The following is a 23,523-nucleotide window of genomic DNA, read 5'->3' on the forward strand; positions in this document are numbered from 1 at the left end:
TTCATGACAGAAGAGCTGGGTTCTGTTCCATCACCAAGTTTCCCGGCCTTATTTCTAGCAATAGAGCCATGACCTCACATTTCAATTACAACAAAACACCAAGACCCTGGAGCTACCAAGACATTTCATATGGATTTTGAGCAGAATTTCTGGAGAGGCAGAGTGACATCCTTGCATTTAGACATGGTGTTATCTACCCCTCTCCCAGTGATCAGTCCTTTCTTTCCAATTTGACCCCTGACCACAGAGACCCACACTGGGAACCCTGATTTTTTCCCAATGGCCCCAGAATAGGATGACACACCATGTTTGCCATGCAGAGCTACTAAGTCCATCCTCCTAAGCTCTATTCCGATGAGCTCCTGCTTCCCCTCTAACAGAGAATCTCCCTTACATGGTGACCCATTTAGGGAAAAGAGCAAACATTCCAGAAAAAAAAAAAAAAAAAAAAACAATGAGGGCAGGAATTGGGGAGAAGGGATACACAGGGAATTCTAGGAATTTTTCAAGAGGCTGATGCTCGACTAAGGAAGTCCCCAGTTATTAAGAAGGAAGCCATATTCCCCACTCTCAGCTCCCAGCTTGGAACCTAGGCAACGACACACAGTGAGCAGGGAGGTCCCGGGGAAGCCCAGATGTGTTCAGCGCAGGAACAAGTCCTTCCAGAAAAGTGGACATCATGTGAACTCCAGTACTCTCACCATGAATCAGAGCTACACCTCAGTAAGCCCAGCTAGACCTGGGCTTTAACCCCCAACTCAGGTATGCAATACAAACACTCCAAGATGTTCCAGAGTCTAAATACTCCATGTCTCCAGAAATAGTGCAATGTGTTACCAGGGAGAGATGCAGCCCGCAGCTCAGCATCTGCCCATGATGCCATCAGAATTGGAGGGCAGGGGGCGCCTGGGTGGCACAGCAGTTAAGCGTCTGCCTTCGGCTCAGGGCGTGATCCCGGCGTTGTGGGATCGAGCCCCACGTCAGGCTCCTCCACTGTGAGCCTGCTTCTTCCTCTCCCACTCCCCCTGCTTGTGTTCCCTCTCTCGCTGGCTGTCTCTATCTCTGTCAAATAAATAAATAAAATCTTTAAAAAAAAAAAAAAAAGAATTGGAGGGCAGTCAGGAAGAACAAGGCACAACTACCATCTGTATCTGCCTTGGGCAAAGGCAGAAACTACTTCTCAGGGCAGGCAGGACAAAGCCTTCCCCAGATCCACAGATGAGCACCTACTTCTCAGTAGCACTGCATAATACATAGACTGGAGTGACAGAACCCAAGGTGAGGGGCCAGACACATGCTCTCTCGAGGTTGGAGGGCCTGAGCTCAAGTTGCTCTCCAGATCAGGAATATGGCAGGTGAGATCTTGATTGAGTGAGTGGCTCTCTGGGTCTCCATGAAAAATTATGGACAGTGTTGTCTTTTAGGTGGGACTTGGCAAAAACCAAATACCAAAGACCAAGCAAAGACCGAGTTCTTTCACCCCCAGGAAGCCTCTCTGGCCACCAGTCTTCAACATCCCTCCTCTATATCTTACCATACAGGAGAAAGACCAGCCAAGAGAGAGAAGACATATGCTTTGGGAAAACCATGCCTGGAGTATGGGACCTAAAGCTACTGGCCCACATTGGCCAGGGCTCTCAGCCTGAGAGACCTGATAGAACCAGAGCAGCAATCTCTTCTGCCCTAGCCACTCTCAAAAGTGTGGGCAGATCCAAAGTCCTCAAACACTGCAACCGCCCTCAGGATAAAGCCCATGCTCCTCGGCCAGAGCATACAAGGTATTTCTAATCTGGCCCTTGCCTACCTCATGCTCTGTATTCCTCATCTTTTTATACACTACTCCTTCTGCCTGGAGCATCTGTTTCTCAACAAAGTGAAAACCTGGAACCCTCTAATTCATCCTTCCAGATTTAGCATCATCACCTCTTCTATGAAGGTTTCCCCAAACTCTCAGGTACAGGAGGAAGCCCAACCTCTGGGCCACCCCTGCATATAGTGCACAGTATGGAGTGGCCTTTTTGACACTACCCTATAAGGTTGTATGTGTAGACATATCTGCCTCCTTTCTAGATGAGCCTCCCGTGCTCCTGAGGCCCAGCCTGGCACTGGGACTAAACAACGGGTGCCTCACTGTGGCGTACAGAATTAATGATGAGTGATTTGCTGCCTGGCCAAAGAAGTCAGCTGCAAGTTCAAGCAAAGGGAGGCTGGCTATGGCCAGGGCCTGGGCCTGGGCCTGGACACCAGCTGCAGAGAAGAGCCCCCCCCCCCCCCACTCCATCCAGTGCTCCAGCCCAGGCTTGCTGTTCTTGGGTAGAGCCACCCATCACATGTCAGAAGGCTGCTGCTGCTGGGATGATGTTACAGTCTATTTTGAGGGTCACACTGGAGCATCTGTCGGCCTGGCCAGCCACACCCTCCATGTGTCATCACTAAGAGCTGGGGACACCCACAGGTCTACAAACTCTGCCTGAGCAAGTCATTTCCCCTAGGGACCCTCAGCTTCAGAGCCTCACTGGCTTTCTAACAAGATCAACCCAAATGCCCTTATCTCCTGGGCTCTGATGTCTCCTCACCCCACCAGACCCAACTCCTGAGGTTCCCAGCACTGGTGACTCGGCAAAATGCAGCTGAAGCCCATCAGTGTGTACCAAGCTCTTAGCTCAAACATAGGCCCTCCTTCTTTAGCTCTCTCTTATATTTAAGGAGTGCCCAGAACACCCAGCGCCCTGACTTCAAGCCAGTTACCAACCAGATTCATTTTAGGTGCAACAGGTCTCAACCTGCTAAGAAACTTCTACTCATCCCTCAAAACCAAACCCACAATCTGCCTCCTCTTGGAGAGAATATTTCAGTCTACTGTCTGCTCAGGGGCCAAAGGCTTCCTGAGGACAAAGCTGGCCTGTGCTGGCTTTACCTTTATTCTCCTTGTACCTAGCCTGGCACATAGTAGGTATGAATAAATACTTCATGAACCCCTGAAATGAAACTTTCTAACTAGACTAGATTAGTATGTTCTTATACAAAAGGCATCATCAGAACAAAGGCCTTTCTAGAAAATGACATTGATAACTGGGTTCATAAACACCTTTTACAAATGTACTCAAATCTACAGAAAAACAAGTTTACAGATTCAGTAAATCATGCCCCGTACAGACTGCCACATTTCTCTGGCCCCACTCAGCACTAAACACCTTGTAGCTCTGTCTCCTAAGAACACTGTGATCCCCTAAGAATCCAACTGGACATTCCTTCACTCTACCCAGGGAATGAACTCAATGGGGAAAGGCAGCAGCAGCATGGACACATATGTCTGGGACCAGGCAAGGGCATCCAACAAGTTAGGCTACTCCACTGCAAAACCAAAACTGTGCTGCCAGGGCAGGTCACCAAACATCCTAGGGGTTCAGGACTCACTCACAAAACAGATACATTATCAGGGCGCCTGGGCGGCTCAGTCAGTTGAGTGGCTGATTCTTGATTTAGACTCAGGTCATGATCTTGGGTTCCTGGGATCGAGACCTGCTTCGGGCTCCCTGCTCAGCGGGGACTGGGCTTCTGCTTCTCCCTCTGCCTCTGCTCCCCCCTCCAGGTCGTATTCTCTCTCAACTAAATAAATAAAATCTTTTTTTTTAAAGATTTTATTTATTTGACAGAGAGCACGAGCAGGGGGAGAGGCAGGCAGAGGGAGAAGAAGAAGCAGGCTCCCCGCTGAGCAAGGAGCCTGATGCAGAGCTCGATGCAGGGCTCAATCCCAGGACCCTGGGATCATGACCTGAGCTGAAGGTGGACGCTTAACTGACTGAGCACCCAGGTGCCCACCAAGATCTTTTTAAAAAAAAGGATTTTCTCTCTCTCCCTCTGCCCCTCCCCACCCTTGAGTGCGCGCACTCTCTCTCTCCCCCTCTCTCCCTCCTCCCTCTAAAACAAATAAATCTTTAAAAAATAAATAAAATAAATAAAATCTAGAAACAAATAAAAAAAGATACATTATCATCTGCTCCAGACACTTTACAGAGATGCTGTGAGGCTGGAACTAGATCATACAGGAAAGCTATTCAACCGGTTAACACCTGGGTCACAGACCAAACCCAGGTCAGAAACACACCTCCAATATCGACAGGAGACAAAAAATGAGCTGATCATTTTCTGCCCTATAACTACTTTTGGCCTCTTCAAAACCATACCTGACCCATACTAATATCTGGCTACATTCTAGCCATGAGATGGCTTTCAGGGATTCCATAAAGAGGCCACAAAGAGACATTCATATACTTGCTGACAGTGGTCAATTGAAGCAGGCCACTACAAGCATATAGGACCTGAGGCCCTGTTAAAACTGAGGTTTCTAGGTCAGCCTAATGGCTATATTTACCACGTATAAAAATGCTGCGTATAGAAGCTGGGAGAAGATACCCAACTTTCTTTAAATTTGCAGGTAAAAACTATAGTAAGGCCAACTAACAAGACACAGGGCCTCTTCCAGCAAGATCCACTTACAACTGAAATGTGAAAAGCCAGCTGAAGAAATCCAGGTCTCTACATTTAAACACTCTCCTTCTGAAAAAGCGTTCTCTTCTCTCGCTAGCTCAGCGGTTATCTATGATTAGGACTATAGAGAAAAAAATTAATTTTCCTCCCTAAAGTCTAAGAAATGCCCCTCAGTCTCTTTGACAATATGAGACTCCAGTCACTGCCATTTCAGTCTCCACCAAAACTACTTTTGCACAGTTTAAGAGGCCATTCTCATTCACACTAGTTGAAGCACATTATATGTATATATGTGCTTTGATCAGATGGTGGGAAGGGAAAATAGAAACTTTAAAGCCCTCCAATGGTATGTTTCCTATCTATAAATTAACTAGATAGGGATAAAAATGAAAAGATGTGATAGCATGCCATGATCACAATTTCAGAATCATAGAATTGTGGGGTTAAAGGCAGCTTGGGTGCTGGCCTAGCTCCCCATAGTATAGACAAAGAGATTGAAGCTGCACCATCTATCCACAGCCACACAATCGTCCCAGGCAAGGATGATACAACTTCACTGAGGAAGCAGGCAAAGCTCCAGCTACAGCAGTCCTCCCCCAGCATAAGCCCTTGGCTGGGCATTTTGCATGCACCACAAGAGGGACAGTCCCTAAGAGAGAGGAAGTATTCTGAATGCTCAAGAACACATATCCAGGGTTGGCACGAAGGTCACTAGTGTAGTTGGCAAATTTCCCACATCAGACCTAAGGTCTGATGAGGAAAGCCTTTCCAAGACAGCTGAAATAACGATATTTCATAAGTTAAACACCTGCTTTGTCACAATCAATGGAAAAAGGGAAGACTAGAAGAAAAAGGAAAAAAAAGAAAAATGCGAAATCTCCCCTTCTGACTTCCGGGTGTCTGCTTCGATCACCCTAAAATAAGGAGCCTCCCTAATGCTAACTTTAATGAGGACCTTCTTAAAGCTGGTCCAACTGGTGTTCAAGTCCCTGGACTGAAAAACAAGTTTATGAGCAGCAAGGTCACCTGATTCTGACCATGTGCATGCTGTTTACCCTGAGATGACAGGCCAGTGGCTGCCACAGCCATGATGAATGCTGTGAAGACTCTACTATCCCTTTGAAGCCTACAGGGGCCTCTATGTGACTAAATGCCATAAAAAATAACCCTGAATACAGCAAGAGCGTGAAAGGAGGGAAGTCACAAATGCCACAGGACAGTGGGGAAAATCCCATTTTCGACACTGAATTGTTAATGTAAACTTGTTACTTGTTTCCCTGACCTGTGAGGTATCTCATTACATAATCACTAAAGAGAAGTCCCCTCGTCTACTCGCAAAGCACCTACTTGCCATCAAGGGCTGCTGCGTAGACCAGGCCATGCCCACAGTCAGGTAACAGAGGCAGCACACTATTCAAGCCCCTGCAGCCCAGACCCATGCAGCTCAGCAGCTCACATCAGTCATAAGTGTCAGCCAGGAGACCCCAAACTCTGACAAGGAACAGCTCAGTGCTGGGGAAAAGAAGGTGGTAAGAAGGGGCTTACCCATCTCTTCCTTTGCTGACAATCTTCACCTCAAAGTAATAAATGCCACAGGCAGCAGGTATGGGATGGGTGGCACGCACTGAGGCAGCATCTTTGTGATTTTTGCCATGGCCTAATAGGAGAGAGCAAGGAAGAAATTTCAGCAGAAAGAAATGCAGACAGAAGCCTTGTTCTTTTCTGCTCCATGGCATCCTCACCCCTTCATGGCCGGAGAAAGCCCTTACATTGTTTGAGGAATAACTAGACAACAACTAAGCAAACACATAAGCCTCCTACCTTTGGCTCACCTCCTCCTGTGAATAGCAGCCGTGCCAGAGACACTTTCTCCCATACAAACTAAAGGAGGGTACAGACAACGTGGATCCACGTGAGAGATTCCCAAGTGCTGCTGGCAGTCTCTCCAGAATACAGAGAGCCCACCTGGAAGATCAGGGGAGGAGAAGGCAGCTCTGGAAGTCCACCCCCCTCAACTTCAGCAAACAACTGCAAGCTCTGGCTGTGATGTCTGGCAGGTGAGCAAGCCCACGGGCCTCTGGCTAATGGAGGGGATGTGACCACCCCCTTCTGACACTCCCAAAACTAAGCAGTGATGAAAGGCCCGGCTGGAATTGGAGCTATCCCAGTATAAGCAAGAAGGCCCTCCCGTGTAAGGTCCACACCAGCACTGGGTTTGGACACCTGTTGCAGTTCTCTTAACATCGGGTGTCTCAGGGCACAGCAGTCTAGGCAGTCGACCCTTGGCCTGGTCAGCCTCAACACCTTGGACACCCCGCAGGGGCCCAGGCCTAACCCGGAGCACCCAGGCCGGGGAAGCGACGTGATGGGGCAGGCGCAGGGCAGCATAGCCGCCCGGCAGATGCTCTGGTGTTTCCCCCCACCCCCTGGGCCAAACAGGCCGATACCTTTGTAGTGGACGCGGAGGTTGCCCTGGGAGAGGCCGATGTAGTTGTACTTGTCCTTGGGGCTCCAGGAGCGCGGCAGTGGCGTCTCATGCTGGTTGACCGCGGGGTACAGGCGCTGAAGGCGCCGGCTCAGCTCCTGCTCCCCCGGGGACGGCAGCCCGCCCCCAGCACCCCCGCCAGAGGAATCTCCAGCCTGCGGGCTCCCAGCTCCCGGGTCCGCCGTCGCCGCCGCCATCTTGGAGGGAGCTGCTATTGTGTCACTGGGGGCGGGGAAGAGCGGGACCAGATCCTCCCCTCTCAGCCAATGGCCGACGAGCCTACCGAGGCCGCAGGGAAACCGAGTCCAAGTCCGACACCTCTCTTTGGACACTGCCACGCCTCGCCACATTTCGGACTCCATATCCCACAATGCAGAGCTCTCCAGAGGCGGGACAATCCGGGCTCGTAGGGAACTTTGGGAGTTGTAGTACAATCTGCTCAGTCGTAAGCCTGTTTGGCTGAGACTGAGGAAACAAAAAACTACAATTCCCTCTGGCAACGCGGCTCCAGGCCCTCAGTTCACCGCCCTCCCTCATGGCCTCTGCTTATCCCCCGCCTCAGTTCTGATAGCTAGGGTCAAATCTACTGTAGTGATTGACTGAGGGGACCATGCTCCCGGGTCCGAGGCCAGCTTTGCTAATTGGCTTTCCTCCTCGCCTGCGGGCTCGGGGTGGGGGGGGGGGAGGGCGTGGAAGAACCTTGACCCCGCCCCCGCCGCTGGGATGCTGGGGCCTGGTCGCCATAGCGACGGGCTGTACACTACTACAGCTTCCCGGGCCGCGGGTGCCGGCTGCCCGGCTGCCCGAGGGTCATGGCCTCCGCCAAGCCGCGGTGCTCCAGCTTCGCGACCACGTCGAGGTAGGAGCTGACCGGACTGAGGGCGGAGAGGAGGGTTTGAGAACCTCCAGAAAGAGAAATGCCTCTGTCCATTGGTCCAGGGCTTCAGGCCCCACAGGATCGGTGGTGCAGAAACGGATCCGGACTGATGTAGCCTGCTGAGGACATTAGGTGCTAGCAAAAGGGTCGGCGCATTTTATCATCAGTAAGAGCCAGCATGTATTAAGCATATATTATGTGCCAAGTGCCTTATATATGGCACATTTAACTTCACAACTCTATGAAATAGTAATATCTCCGTTTTACAAATGAGTGGAAGCCTGGATGTGTTTTACACGTTTATAAGTGGTGGAGCTAGGATTTGAATCCAGCCATGTGAGACTTCTGAACCCGAGCTCTTAGCCACAGGGATAAACTGCCTCTTCACCCATTGGTTTATGGCAAAGATTCTTGTCTATTCAGGGGTTGCAGCCTCTGGGCACTGCAAAATATGACAACAAGTTCTATTAGCCAGGAAAGCCACAAAGTGTACATATTAAAACAAAAATGTGGGACGCCTGAGTGGCTCAGGTGGTTGAGCGTCTGCCTTTGGCTCAGGTCATAATCTCCCCGTCCTGGGATCCGCCCCAGGTGGGGCTCCCCGCTCAATGGGGAGTCTGCTTCTCCCTCTCCCTTTGCCCCTCACCCGGCTCATTAGCGTGCTCTCTCTCTCTCTGTCTCAAATGAATAAAATATTTTTTTTTAAATTGAAAATTAAAAAAAGATTGGCTAAGTATCTTTCTAGCTTTGGGAACTCAGAGAAGTCTCTTGAGTCCCGGGCCTCTGCTTCTGTATCTCAAAACATGGGGATGATACAACCCACTTCACAAACATTGTTGAGAAAATATAGGCAGAGTAAGTGAAGCTGTCATCACAGCTCTTGCATATACTAAGCATTCAGTAAGTGTTTAATGAATGTAGTTTCTCCCTTCTATTCATTATCAATGCAAAAACCTGATCTCACCTAAACTCTAATCCTTCAGGGTTTGCTGCCCCAACAAAGAAAGCCTACAAAAGTCAGGAGGGGCGCCTAGGAGGCCCAGTCAGTTCAGTGTCTGACTCTTGATTTTGGCTCAGGTCATGATCTTGGGGTTGTGGGATCCAGCACCGCATCAGCTCTGTGCTGGGCATGGAGCCTGCTTAAGATTCTCCCTCTGTCCCTCCTCTCCTCACCTCTCTTAAAAATAAAAAAAAAAAAAGTCAGGAAATTATTTGCTAATTTAATTATTTTATCCAGAGCTAAAATGAATCTACAAGAACCAGACAGCAGGCTTGAGAAAGACTGTCGTTACCCAGCACAGGAATGATATAGGAAACTGCAGTCATGTTTGAAAGGGATATGAAACAGATTCAGGAGAATAAATGCCCATCTATTTTAAGAAGAAAGCATAATGGGGGCACCTGGCTGGCTGGTTGGTGGAGCATGTGACTCTTGATCTCCAGGTTATGAGTTTGGGCCCCACATTGGGTATAGGGATAACTTAAAAATAAAATCCTAAAGAAGAAGGAGAGGGAGAGGGAGAAGGAGAAGAAGCAGAAGCAGCAGAAGCAGAAGCAGCAGCATTATGCAATTACTGAGGCTGAATTTGGTGGTAGTACAAAATATCATTGATTCCTGTCCATATTCTTTACCACTATTGTACATTGGGCCAAGCTGTTTCCTTTAGAGGCACAGTACGGGTGTCCTTCTCTAGCTCCCTTTAGAGCAAAGCCAGGATGATGAAGTATAGGCCAGACCTTAGTACTATAAATATGTCAGCAGTTTCTCTAAAAGGGATCTTCAAATTGTGTATTTCCTGGGATGCCTGGGTGGCTCAGTTGGTTGACCATCTGCCTTCGGCTCAGGTCATGATCCCAGAGTCCCAGGATCAAGTCCCAGCATCGAGTCCCAGGAACAAGCCCACATCAGGTCTCTGATCAGTGGGGAGTCTGCTTCTCCCTCTGCCCCTCATCCCACTCATGCTCTCCATCCCTCCCTCCCTCTCTCTCTCTCAAATAAACAAATAAAATATTTAAACAACAACAACAACAACAACAAATTGTATATTTTCCCTGAGGGAGGTTTCTGCTCCCCATTGGCTTTCTCCTTTCATCCTCACATCCCTGACACAGTAGCTTTGTGGATAGAACTCAGCCCCTTGAGTTCACTCAATGCCAGGACATACCCCTGTCAAACCCATTGCCTGCCATCTGTTAGATAACTTGAGTTTTCTCCACCTTTAAAGTAGAAATATAGGGAGGTGCCCAGCTGGCTCAGTTGGTAGGGCATGTGACTCTTGATCTTGGAGTTGTAAGTTTGAGCCCCACATTGGGTGTAAAGATTACTTAAAATAGGGGCGCCTGGGTGGCTCAGTCGATAAGCGTCTGCCTTCAGCTCAGGGAGTGATCCTAGAGTTCTGGGATCGAGCCCAGCTTCTTCCTCTCCCACTCTCCCTGCCTGTGTTCCCTCTCTGGCTGGCTGTCTCTCTCTCTGTCAAATAAAATAAAATCTTTTAAAAAAATTACTTAAAATAAAATCTTGAAAAAAATAAATAAAGTAGAGGGTCACCTGGAGGCGCCTGGGTGGCTCAGTTGGTTAAGTGTCTGCCTTTGGCCCAGGTCATGATCCTAGGGTCCTGGGATTGAGTCCCACATTGGGCTCCCTGCTCAGCCAGGAGCCTGCTTCTCCCTCTGTCTGCCACTCCCCTGCTTATGCTCTCTCTCTGTCTCTCTGTCAAATAAAAAAATAAATAAAAGGGCGCCTGGGTGGCACAGCGGTTGGGCGTCTGCCTTCGGCTCAGGGCGTGATCCCGGCGATCTGGGATCGAGCCCCACATCAGGCTCTTCCGCTGTGAGCCTGCTTCTTCCTCTCCCACTCCCCCTGCTTGTGTTCCCTCTCTCGCTCGCTGTCTCTCTCTGTCAAATGAATAAATAAAATCTTTAAAATAAATAAATAAATAAATAAATAAATAAAATATTTTTAAAAAATTAAAAAATAAAGCATAAAGTGTTAGAGTAGCTGGGCAGCTCAGTCAGTTAAGTGTCTGCCTTCATCTCAGGGTCCTGGGATGTCGGGCTCCCTGCTCAGCGGGGAGTCTGCTTCTCCCTCTCCCTCCACCCTGCTCATGCTCGCTTACGTGCTCTCTCTCTCCCTCTCTCTCAAATAAATAAAATCATAAAAAAGAAAAGAGGGGCACCTGGGTAGCGCAGTCGTTAAAGCGTCTGCCTTCGGCTCGGGGCGTGATCCCGGCGTTCCGGGATCGAGTCCCACATCGGGCTCCTCCACTGGGAGCCTGCTTCTTCCTCTCCCACTCCCCCTGCTGTGTTCCCTCTCTCGCTGGCTGTCTCTCTGTCACATAAATAAATAAAATCTTTAAAATAAATAAATAAATAAATAAATAAATAAAAAAGAAAAGAAAAGAAAGACTTGTCTCCATTTCCTTATGTGCAAACAAGGCTGAGAGAGGTTAAATGACTTGCTCAGGGGTTCCTGTTGAACCCCAGACGTCAGCCCCCAGGACCTTCAGCGGGCAAGTGCAGGATGGGGACTCACACCCCAGCTCTTGGACCCCAGGCCCTGTGCTTCTTTTCCTATAGCACCTGCCTTTGGTATCACATCCCTAGAAAGTGTCAGAGTCACAAACGTGAAGCTCATCTGAACACTGAATGAAAGTGTAAGCCTACAGAGTTTTCTGGGCTCATGGTGAGACTTTCCTATCACTGCAGGAATTGGTGAGATTCTCAGCATGAGAAGGGTTCCGGGAATGTAGGAAAATGTTTTGGGCTCAGGGCCAGGAGTTTGTTGGCAGCATCTCTGGGAATCTGTAGGCAGTGCTGGGAAGACCCAGAGCCAGATCTGCAGAGAGAAGAGGCCATGTCTTGTAGATTTGGGAAGGGTGGAGGTGCTCTTCCCACTCAGGGCTCTGTCACCTACCACTGTCTTCCCCTTTTCTGTGCAGAACACACATGCGGCCTTCAGAAGGGACCATAGATGACTCCTTCCTCACAGAAACCAAGAACACCCAGAATCGCAAGCTTTCTCAGAAACGAAAGACGCTGGTTAGTGGCAATGTCTCGTCTTGTTGGAAACCCAAATGTCAGATCTCAGATCCTATCTGCCTCCCTCTCTGCAACCCCAAAGCACCACCCATCTGAAACATGCCTCCCAGAGTGGCTTCTCCCCAGTTAAGGGAGTGTGGCTCACAGAGGACAGGCCCATCAGGCTCTGAGGTAGGGGGGTGCACACTGGCTGCTCCTCATCTGAAAAGCCCTTCCAGACCTCCCCTGACAGAGAGAGATGCAGCTGCTGTCCATGGACACCCTTCCCCTGCAGCTCAGCATTCTGGAGTGGACCTCATTTTTTCATTTAGCCTGACATATGCCAGGCATTGTGCTACGTGCTGGGATGGTTATACCAGATCTGCCAAGGTCCTTCAGGGCTGTGACTGTATCTTTTTTTCTGTATGGCCCTGGTTTCTGATAGGGTACTTGAGTTGGTAAGCATATGTTGAGAGCTCCATAATGCTGTGTGTAGGTATGTGAAGGCAGGCGTAAAGGGCTATTCCCCCCTTGTGTTGCTGGCTCTGGGTTGGAAGTAGAGACTCTATTAGCCTCAGGAAATGTCCTTCCTCCATTCCTCTTCTTTTTAGTGTTTATGTAAAAATGAATGCTCTCTCTATCTTGGGGCACCTGACTGGGTCAGTTGGTAGAGCATGTGAGTCTTGATCTCTGGTTGGTAAGTTCAAGTCCCAGGTTGGGCCTAGAGCTTACTTATAAAAAAAAAAAATGAATGCTGTCTCATTAAGTACTTTTGGGGTTTTGTTGATATGATCATAGGATTATAATTATTTAATTAGCAAACAGCCATTATCAGAATTAGATGAAAAAACACATTTTATTAATTTAATTTTTTTGAAAAACAGTTTAGCAAACTTATAACTCCAGCTCACAGTAGAGCATTATTGGGCTGTGTGGTGGTTTTCTTTGTGTGTGTCCTGTATGGGCAATTTGGAGACACATGGGCCCCATACATTGTGAGGCTGGAGACTCCCTACATGGGGATCCCGACTCCAGAGAAGGAAAAGGGGTCAGTGTGGATTCTTCGCGGAGACCAAACGCAACCACGGCCCCAGAACACTGGGGCCCACGCTCCCATGACTTGAGGCACACGCTCCCCACTCCACTCAGCTGCCACCCATACAGTGTATCTGGGTCCCAGCTCTTTCGTGCGGCCGCAACATCTCCATTCTTAACCACCAGGGGGCATTGTTCCCTCCCGCCACCCGGCAACCCTTCCCCACCCCCTACCCCTGCCCCGCCCTGTGGCCGCCCTTCCCGTTTCCACCTGCAGGGAGAAACAGCATGTAGCGCCCGGGAACACCTCTTTCCACCCATCTGCTGGTGGAGGCCAGCTGGTAATGATAACCAAGACCTACCTGGAAGCCGCACTTGCCCAGGAATCAATGTAGGGGGACCACGTTTTCTCTCCACAGAAACGGCAGAGCACAAGGACTGGCCTTTTGAAAGTCTGAAAAACTTAATTCACTAGGGTCAGGTGCTTGTTTGACAAATTCCCAGGTGTCTTTCAGGGTTACTCGCCACTTTTATATAAATCACATCCAAAAAAAAAAAAAAAAAAAATCACATCGATTTTTGACAAATTTCAAAAACATTATTTTTAACAGTTTGACTTCTCTCATTTTTCCAATTTGTCTATTTATACTTTTATTTAGTCTTTGGTTTGGGGGTTTTTGTTTTTACTATTTAAAAAATGTTATTATTGATAATACTTTTCTGTTTTTTAATTTCAGAGAGAACACCCAGTGGGGAGAGGAGCAGAGAGAGAGGGACAAGCGAACTCTGAGTTGAGCAGAGCCTGGGACAAGGCGCGGGGCTGGGGGCTGGAGGCTCAATCCCACCACTCTGAGGTCATGACCTGCGCTGAAATCAAGAGTCAGGCACTTAACCCACTGAGCCATCCAGGTGCCCCCATAGCTCTTTTCAAACAGAAAGAAAGCTTAAGGCTTTCTTTCCTAATAGATAGCAAAAGTATTTTAAGCAATTAATATAAATACCGGGGTGGACACCTGGGTGGCTCAGTTGGTTAAGCGCCTGCCTTCAACTCAGGTCATGATCCCAGGATCCTGGGATCTAGTCCCCCATCGGGCACCCTGCTCAGCGGGGAGCCTGCTTCTCCCTCTCCCTCTGCCTGCTGCTCCTGCTTGAGTTTTCTCTCTCTCTGTGTCAAATAAGTAAAATCTTTAAAAAATACATACATACATACATACATACATACATACCAGGGCATATGGCAGGCTCAGTCAGTAGAGGAGTCGACTCTTCATCTCAGGGTCATGAATTCGAGCCTCACATTAGGGGTAGAGATTACTTAAAAAATAATTAAAGGGGTGCCTGGGTGGCTCAGTCCATTAAGCATCTTACTCTTGCCAGAACTCAGATCTTGATCTCAGGGTCATGTGGAGCCTACTTAAAATTAAATAAATAATAAAATTTTTTAATTAAAAAAATAAAATAAATACCTTGTGAGTGCTGCTCTGACCATGTCCCAAACATTTTGAACATGTAGTTTTAACATTCTTTCTTTTTTTTTAAAGTTTACTTATTTTTAGTAATCTCTACACCCAACATGGGATGTGAACTTACGACCCTGATATCAAGAGTCCCATGCTCCTCCAACTGAGCCAGCCAGATACCCCCAACATTCATTTATTCTTTCTTTCTTTCTCTTTCTTTCTTTCTTTCTTTCTTTCTTTCTTTCTTTCTTTCTCTTTTCTTTTCAAGATTTATTTGTTTATTTATTTATTTATTTATTTATTTATTTATTTGACAGAGAGAGAGACAGCCAGCGAGAGAGGGAACACAAGCAGGTGGAGTGGGAGAGGAAGAAGCAGGCTCCCAGCGGAGGAGCCTGATGCGGGGCTTGATCCCAGAACACCAGGATCACGCCCTGAGCCGAAGGCAGATGCTTAATGACTGAGCCCCCCTGGCGCGCCCCCCCAACATTATTTCTATAACATGTTGTATTCTAAGAACTTAATGGGTCAAGAAAAATAGGAATTTCTTGTTAAAATTCTAAATAGTTAAGGGTCACAGAGGGAGCTCTAATAGTGAATTCAACATTGAACTCTAAATTTTCTTTTCTTTTCTTTCTTTATTAAAGATTTTATTCTTAAGTAATCTCTACACCCCAACATGGGGCTTGAACTCACAATGCCAAGATCAAGAATCACACACTCTATCAATTGAGCCAGCCAGGCGCCCCCAATTTTCTTTTAAATTGGAAAATAATTTATGTGCATTATAGAAAATTTTGAAAAATGTTCAGTTACAGAAAAATAAGCACCTAATGGCCTATCACTAGAGAATAATAATTGCTGATAACCTTCTAGACTATTTCTTCTGTCTTTTCTGGATATGCGTTTTTACCTAGTTGTACTTATTCCCTAATTTCAGGGTTTATTTAACCCTTAGAGCTATAGCATTAGCATATTTACAGTTAAACCTTTATGTAATCATTTTGTGACTGCTTCTATTTTTAGACACTTAGGAGTTTTCTAATTTCTAGGCATTTAGGACTTTTCTAATTTTTTCACAGTCATAAGGCTTTGAGGACTGCCCCTTCTGCATAAAGTTGCTACTCCATTTCTTTCTCCCTCTACAATGGCCACCCCAGGCCTCAGCCTCAAGCAGCCTGCTGTCCTTGGGCATTCACCCCTATTCACAGCTTTTTAAAACACCTGCTATTTCCCTGAGATGTTGGTGCTACCCAGGATGTCTTTGTGCCCCACCTCTAACCCTGACACACACACCCTCTCCCAGATGACCTCAGCTCTTCTTATATACTCATTCAAGCTTTACTGAATAAACATCACAGACATTACCATCTCCTACCAGATGATTAGCTTCCCCTGGTCCCCTGGTCCCTTCCACTCAGGGCTTGTCCCCTCCTGGTAATCTGTACTGGCTTTAGTGCTGACTTGTGATTATCAGTTCACTTGTCACCCCACCTCCATCATACCCCCAGCTTCCCTCATGTCCCTAGAACCCAGCAGGTCGAGAATGTACTATGGTCCCAGGAATGTCTTATGAACAAATGGATGACTGGATGGATGAACTATAGAAGTGAGCTTCGCTGAGTCAAAAGCTCACTTTTTTCCCCTAAAGTTTTTAGTATTTTCATGAAAAGCTTAAAAAAAACCAGCCCATGGGCGCCTGGGTGGCCCCATTGGTTAAACGTCGGCCTTCGGCTCAGGTCATGATCCTGGTATCTAGCCCCACATCCAGCTCAGCAGGGAGCCTGCTTCTCCTTCTCTTCCCCACTTGTGCTCTCTCTTGCTATCTCCATCTCTCTCTCAAATAAATAAATAAAATCTTTAAAAAAAAAAAACAGCCCATACATATTAACTGCTTCCACTCTCTACCCCTGCTCAATGTTCAAAATGAGATCCCACTGCTTCAGGGCACTCCCACCTACCTTCTCCCCACTCAGGGGGTACAGCTCAGTCTCCTCCTAGGGTCCACAGCTCTCCCTGTTGCATCTCTGCAGTCTTATCTGTGTGTCAGTCCAGGCAGGAGGCTGGGCCTGCCCTCCTCTTTCTGTCTCTTTCACTGGACTGTGTTGTGGGGCAAGGGCTGGTACAGATCGCTATTCACATCTGTTTTCATAGTACAGATATGCAATACTCACTGACATACCTACAGAAGAGAAGAATAGCTCACCTTTACTGAGTTCCAAGTAGGTGTCTGAGTCTGTGTAAACCAATTTCATGTTTTCTCACTGCATCCGCACATTAATACAGTGCAGTGGGAACTAAAACCATCTGCATTTTACAAACGCAGACACTGAGGTTCAGAGAAGTTAAGCCTGTGGTCACACAGCCAATAAGGGATATCTGGCTTTTTAACCTAAACTCTACCTCTAGGGCCCATTGTCTTAATTATGAACCACATTAAGAGATGTTGTGGAGGGGTGCCTGGCTGGCTCATTTGGTAGGGCATGCGACTCTTGATTTCAGGGCCATGAGTTCAAGCCCCAGGTTGGGTGTGGAGTCTACTTAAAAAAGAGACAGAGAGAGATGTTAGGGGAAAAAATCAAGAGTAGAGGGAGGTGGGGTGCCAGGGTGGCTCAGTTGATTAAGCAGTTAAGTGTCCAACTCTTGGTTTGGGCTCAGGTCATCATCTCAGGGTCATGGGATTGAGCCCTGAGTCCGGCTCCATACTTGATATGGAGTCTGCTGATATTCTCTCTCTCCCTTCACCCCCCCACCCTCTCCTGTGTGCACACGCTTTCTCACTCAAATAAATAAGTAAATAAATAAACAAACAAACAAATAAAATCTTCAAAAAAAAAAAGAGTAGGGGCTCCTGGGTGGCTCAGTTGGTTGAGCTTCCTACTCTTGGTCTCAACTCAGGTCATGATCTCAGGGTCATGGGATCAAGCCCCGCGTGGGCTCTGCACTCAGTGGGGGTCTGCTTGAGACTCTCTCCCTATGCCCACCCCCCCACGCTTGCACATGCATGCGTGCTCTCTCCCTCTCTCTCTCAAATAAATAAATCAATCTAAAAAAAAAAAAGAGTAGAGGGAGGAGGATGGAGAGTAGCATCAGGAAAGGGAGCACTGTTGCCATGGTAACACCATCTGTCTCTTCCTGCAGTCCTGTCAGTTCTCCATTGGTGGCCAACTGTCCCCATGGCCCACATACACCAGTGGTCAGACCATTCTGCATAATCGAAAGCCCTGTTCATATGATTATCGGAAACGAGCAGGGTAAGCTGGGGTCAGCCCCGTGGTGGATGGGCTGGTACAGATCCAGCATTGAACCCAGAGATAGCATAGGGTTGTGTGCTGCCCCAGACTAATGATGCAAGAGCCCTGGGGGTGCCCATCACATCTCATCCCGCCACCCCCTGCAGTAGCTGGCAGAAGCAGCCCCTGGGAATTACTAAGCCAAGGTACCTGGAGCAGCTAGAGAACTACCTACGCAAGGAGCTCCTCCTGCTGGACCTGAGCACAGATTCTACCCAGGAGCTGAGGCTGCAGGTTAGAGCCACAGAATAACTATGGGGAGGGTGGGAGGACAGGTGGGAGGAAACCTTACTCACTAGGACTGAGCACTTCAGACTTCAGGAGAGACCAGCCTCTCCCAGCTCTTTGGGGTCCCCATTCCTGGTAAGGGAAACATGTTCTATGACAAAGTTAGTGAGCAGGCAAAGCTGCCAGTATAAAACCAAAACTCTACTGAGGTTTGAGTTTCCACACCTGAATCAGGTAGTAGACTGGATGCTGTCTCCAGTCCCTTCAGCTCTGTGATCTTCAGTCTAGAATGGGTTGTTGGACATCAATCAGTGGAGCAGTTGGGCAAGAAGGTGTCATACAGTGTTCACCAGCCTAGGGATGACAGATCCAAGCTTTAGGAACTCAGCCCAGACACATAGAAAAACCTAGATGCAGATTAGATTCTAGTACATATTAAGGAGGGAATCAGCAAGTTCGTGCTCAAACAGGGATGATGACAGGGAATCCCTCACTTCTGACTTAGTCACTGACAGAAGCATTTGATGAGCATCATCTGCATGCCAGGCCCTGAATGGGGCCTTGAATACCATCTCACAGGCTGAAGGTACCTCATCAAGGAAGCAGAACTTCAGAGAAGGCAGATCGCTATGAAGTGGTGGGGCTGGGATGTGAACTCAGGGCTAATTCCAGAGCCTGTGCTAATTCCAGTATGTAATGCTGCCTCCCAAAACTTCTGTGTCCAAATGGAACAGGAAAACACACCTCTATTTGGTTAGAATACAACGCTAGAGTGTTTGATCTCCTCCTGCCTCTACAGGTCTATAAGATGGCAAGAGGTGAGAGGCCAACTGAGGCACAGTGCTTGGAGAAGGTTGGATGCCTGGAGAGCCAGAGTGGGGCAGCCCTGATCCAGGTCATCTTTCAGGCTTCAGAGATAGTACCAGGAGAGACCTCCAGAGAACAGTTGAGAGGGACAGAGCTGCCCTCAGCTTCCTGGCACTAAGAGACCCAGGTGGTGCCCTGGGGCATTTATTTGAATATGGGTCACCTGGCAGTTTCATGCTACAGTACTTCTAAGCTCAAGAGAGTGGCAGGTATAGACCAGGAGGTGACAGATCCCCTTTTCTTGCCAGCCTTACAGAGAAATCTTTGAGTTCTTCATAGAGGACTTTAAAACGTACAAGCCATTGCTATCCTCCATCAAGAATGCATATGAGGTGATGCTGGGTAAGACTGCAGCCTCTGTGCCCAGATCCAGTCTGGAAGGCATGGAGAGGATCCTACTCTGACCTTCTGGGGCTGTGCAGAAGTATTGGGGCAGCTACTAACTGGGCCTTGAGGTCACCAAGCCTTGCTCAGCTTTTTTGCTTACACTGTCCTGTGTGATAGAGCACCCGACTACCTCCTGTCCTTGGGAAGCATGGTAAGGGAGTATCTGTAGGAAAGAAAGCAACTTTACTATTGAGAGTGAAACCCAGGAGGGAGTGAGTACCTCTGGGAAGTGATGAGCCTCCCCAACCAGGCATGGGAGGTGCTGGTCATGGTACACCTGCAGGACTAAAGGCTATAGGGAGGGGCGCCTGGGTGGCTCAGTCGGTTAGGTGTCTGCCTTCCACTCAGGTCATAATCCCAGGGTCCTGGGACGGAGGCCTGCATCAGGCTCCCTGCTCAGCAAAGAGCCTGCTTCTCTCTCTCTCTGCTGCTCCCCCTGCTTGTGTACTCTCTCGTGCTCTCTCTCTCCCTCTCTGTCAAATAAATAAAAATGTTTGAAATTAAAAAATAAATAAATAAAGGGAGAAAGGGCATAGATGAAACCTCAGTCTTCAGCCAGACTCTGTCTCTGGTTTAAAATCAAATGCAGGAAGGCCTTAAGCAGGGGCCATGCTTTGAACAAGGCATGCATAGACTCCTGGAGTTTGCAAGGCACATAGCCACTCACTGTGACCTTAGGATCAGTGTCTCCTGGCTGTTCTCTATGGTCCCAAAGGGACTCTCCCACCTGTCCCTGCTTAGCCCACCAGAGGGAGAAGATTCGGGCTCTGGAGCCCCTGAAGGCCAAGCTCATCACTGTGAATGAGGACTGCAATGAGAGGATCCTGGCCATGAGGGCTGAGGAGAGATATGAAATCTCCATGCTGAAGAGAGAGAAGATGAATTTGCTAAAACTCATTGACAAAAAGAATGAGGAGAAGATCTCATTGCAGAGCGAGGTGAATGGGAGTAGTGTGGTGACCAACTCCCTGAATTCCTGCTACCCCCACCCAGGGGTGATCTGAGGCCTTGGGCACCAAGGTGACTCCCTAACTCTCTACCCTTCTGCCTGGAATGATATACTGAGCCACCACCCCCCCCCCAGAGGCCCTACCTCCACATTCTGCCCCTTCCTCCTCAGCTTAGCACTGGCTTCATGTGGCCCCAATTGCCAGCAGTCCTGCTTCTTGGCTGCCAAACTTTCTCCACAGGAGGACACATTGGCATTTCGCTGGATTCTCGGGAATGGCCTGTCTCCTTCTCCCTCCAACTTTCCTGTTTCCAGGCCCTGATGGGGCCACTCAGCACCCATCCCATCCCTTTTGATGGCTAGCTATAGCCCCTGACCCCATAGCCACCTTCCCAACAGGTATCCAAACTGAGAAAGAATTTGGCTGAGGAGTACCTGCGCTATCTCAGCGAGCGAGATGCCCGCAAGATCCTCATTGCAGACCTGAATGAGCTGCGGTACCAGAGGGAGGACATGTCACTAGCCCAGTCCCCAGGTAAGCCTGAGGTGGGTTTCTCTCCCCTGAGGTGCTAGAGAGGAGTCTCGCCACTCATCCCCACTCATTCAACTCTCTTAATGTCTGTTCATTCCATGCCCATTCACAAAGTGGGGATGTTTCTGCTGCCACCTGAATCTATGGATCTTTTGAGCTGGACTGAGAATCATAGACTCATTGTTTAAGTAGGAAGCAATTGTTGCCTGCTGAGACAGCCTAGACTCCCCGAGAGCAGGACAGACCTGGTACCCCATGTCCTGGGCTTCTCTATTTAAACCCAAAGTCCTAAGCTGTTAGTGCTGTGGGAAAGATGCAGGGCTTCCCAGTCAGGGAGAGAAGGACCTGTGACCAGGCCCCGAGGGACACTCTAAACCTGTCCTAGGCTACAGGCCCTAGAGCCAGGGTGATACAAGCTGGCGGGTGCTCTGGCAGGCATCTGGGGGGAGGACCCCGTGAAGTTAACACTGGCTCTGAAGATGACCCGGCAAGACCTGACCCGCACGCAGATGGAACTCAACACCATGAAGGCCAACTTTGGAGATGTGGTGCCCAGGAGGGACTTTGAAATGCAGGAGAAGACCAATAAGGATCTGCAGGAGCAGGTACAGGTACTGGTGGGCAGGGAGGGCAGGGCAGGGTCATGCAGGTAGGTAGCAAGGATCAATCACCTTATCCACAGCTGGACAGCCTGAGAAGTGACTACGAAGAGGTCTGCAAGGAGCACGAGATACTGCTGCAGTTGCATATGACCACACTGAAGGAGCGGGACCGGTTTCATTCTGAGCTCCAGGAGATCCAGCGCACCTCTACACCGCGGCCTGACTGGAGCAAGTGCGAAGGTAATGATGGCCATCACGCTCCCAGGGACTGCTCAAGGATGTGGTTTGGACTCCAGCTCCCTCTCTCCACCTGCAGATGTGGTGGCTGGGGGCCCAGATCGCTGGCAAATGCTGGCTGAGGGCAAGAACAGCGACCAGCTGGTAGATGTGCTCCTGGAGGAGATTGGCGAGGGGCTGCTCCGGGAGAAAGACTTCTTTCCTGGTCTGGTAGGGGTCCCTGGGCTCGGAGGTTTGGGGACAGAGTCAGAATAGCCAGGCCTTGCTGCTAAGACTTGAGGTTCTGGGAGAACCATCTGGGGCTCTGCCTTGGCCCAGAGATGAACTGACGCTCTCCTTTCCAGGGCTATGGGGAAGCCATCCCTCCTTTCCTTAGATTTGATGGCATTGTGGAGAACAAGAAGCCAACCAAGAAGGATGTGGTAAACCTCCTCAAGGATGTCTGGAAGCAACGTCTCCTTGAGGAGCAGGTCAGATCTCGTGGGCCACTTTGGCCTGGTGTGGCCTCCAGAGTCTTCCAGGGGGTTCCATTGAGGTGTTAGGGAGAAGGGCCAACCCATCATGGGGCAGGCTTATCAAACAGTCATCTCCCACCCTGCAGAAAGAGAAATTCCCAGATTTCTTCTTCAGTTTCCTGGAGCATCGCTTTGGACCTGGTGAAGCCATGGCCTGGGCTTACACCATTTTTGAAAATATCAAGCTTTTCCGCTCTAATGAGGTCATGAGTCAGTTCTATGCAGTCTTGATGGGAAAGGTGAGGTTGGGCCTGGCCCTCCCTTTGTCCCCAGCATAGGCCAGCTCTATCCCTACCACTCCAGGAAGCAGCAAGTTAGTCAATGCTTCCTTCCCTGTAGAGGAGTGAGAGTGTATACATCAAGCAGAAGGAGACAGTGGCACAGTTGCTGAAGGAGATGACAAATGCTGACAGTCAGAACGAGGGGCTGATAACCATGGAGAACTTAAGGTGAGAGGCTGGTCCAGCCACCCCAACTCCTGTTCAACATTTCATATGGCCAGGCTCCCAGATGTGCAGGGTAAAGGGAAGCCTGGCAGGAAGGGCTCACAGCCTCAACACCTGTTGTTCTTTTCGAGCACTAGTGGGGCTGACAGAGGAGTATAGGAATATGGGTAAGCAGGCCTCAGCCAGGCCTCTTGGCCCTTTTGTTTCCCCACAGCACTGTCCTCAAGAGCACCTTCCCCTTCAAGAAGGAAGAGAAAATTCAGGAGTTGATGGAGGCAGGAGGCTGGCATCCCAACAGCAGCAATGCAGACTTGCTTAACTACCGCTCTTTATTTATAGAGGTGGGTATGTATGTGTTGGACAGTGGTTGTCCAGGAACTTGCCCAGCTCTGCCCTAGCCTCTGCTAGACCCCAACCAATGTGATTCTCACCCTGCCTTGTGGGCCCTCCCAGGATGAAGAGGGCCAGAGTATGCCCTTTGTACAAAAGCTGTGGGAACAGTACATGGATGAAAAGGATGAGTACTTAGAGGAGCTAAAACAGGAGCTGGGCCTGGAACTGTGAGTAACTCCTGAGGCCCTTAGGCCCACTTAGCCATAGGCAAGTCCCTATCCCACAGGGTGGTGTCTCAAGGCCTTGGGTCTCCCTGTGCACTACGCTTGCTGCTGGGTACTATATACTGCTCAAGCTCAGCAGAGGGCACCTTGGGGTCTGGGGTGCAGAATGGAGGGGTCAAGGCCTGTCTCTCTTTCTTTGTGGGGTAGCGATGATGAGGTAACCCTACCCAAGGTACGTGAAGCCCTGATGAACATCGATCCCAGCCTGGACAAGCGGACCCTAAATGGCTACTTGAGCTGGGCCTTCCAGCTCCCCATGACAGAACTGCCTGAGGAGGGTGAAGAGAAGGAAGAAGGCATTGTGGTACAGCTCAAGATTGCCCTGCAGCGGCTTCAGATGACTGACATCAGGCGCATGGGGTCTCGAGAGCAGGAGCCTGCAAGCTAGGGCCACTATGGGCAGTCTTAGTGCTCCAGTGCTGCTAACCTCTGACCTTTAGTATAAAATTATTTGTCTGAACCTATTCTCCAGGTTATGCTGAGGA

At 49.0% G+C, this 23,523-nt stretch overlaps 2 protein-coding genes across 2 annotated transcripts in view; one reads left to right on the forward strand and one right to left on the reverse strand.

Annotated features, from left to right (window-relative positions):
* RANBP10 (RAN binding protein 10) overlaps positions 1 to 7,204 on the reverse strand; it is a 66,046-nt gene extending 58,842 nt beyond the window's left edge. Inside the window, exons 1-2 of the mRNA XM_026495035.4 lie at positions 6,939 to 7,204; positions 6,037 to 6,148 (exon numbers count right to left, since the gene is read on the reverse strand). Of these exons, the coding sequence (XP_026350820.1) occupies positions 6,037 to 6,148; positions 6,939 to 7,173 (347 nt within the window). The 5' untranslated portion in view covers positions 7,174 to 7,204. The remainder of the gene's footprint in view (positions 1 to 6,036; positions 6,149 to 6,938) is intronic.
* Positions 7,205 to 7,737: 533 nt separating this feature from the next.
* TSNAXIP1 (translin associated factor X interacting protein 1) lies at positions 7,738 to 23,496 on the forward strand. The gene is made up of 16 exons (XM_026495037.4): positions 7,738 to 7,835; positions 11,792 to 11,891; positions 17,507 to 17,619; positions 17,766 to 17,892; positions 19,002 to 19,095; positions 19,882 to 20,078; positions 20,489 to 20,624; positions 21,057 to 21,226; positions 21,304 to 21,463; positions 21,540 to 21,670; positions 21,805 to 21,930; positions 22,062 to 22,214; positions 22,315 to 22,424; positions 22,636 to 22,762; positions 22,875 to 22,981; positions 23,186 to 23,496. The coding sequence occupies exons 1-16, from the start codon at positions 7,789 to 7,791 to the stop codon at positions 23,424 to 23,426; spliced, it is 2,139 nt and encodes a 712-aa protein (XP_026350822.1). The 5' UTR covers positions 7,738 to 7,788; the 3' UTR covers positions 23,427 to 23,496.
* Positions 23,497 to 23,523: the final 27 nt, after the last annotated feature.

This window comes from Ursus arctos, unplaced genomic scaffold (genome assembly GCF_023065955.2).
Source record: "Ursus arctos isolate Adak ecotype North America unplaced genomic scaffold, UrsArc2.0 scaffold_19, whole genome shotgun sequence".
Classification (NCBI taxonomy): domain Eukaryota; kingdom Metazoa; phylum Chordata; class Mammalia; order Carnivora; family Ursidae; genus Ursus; species Ursus arctos.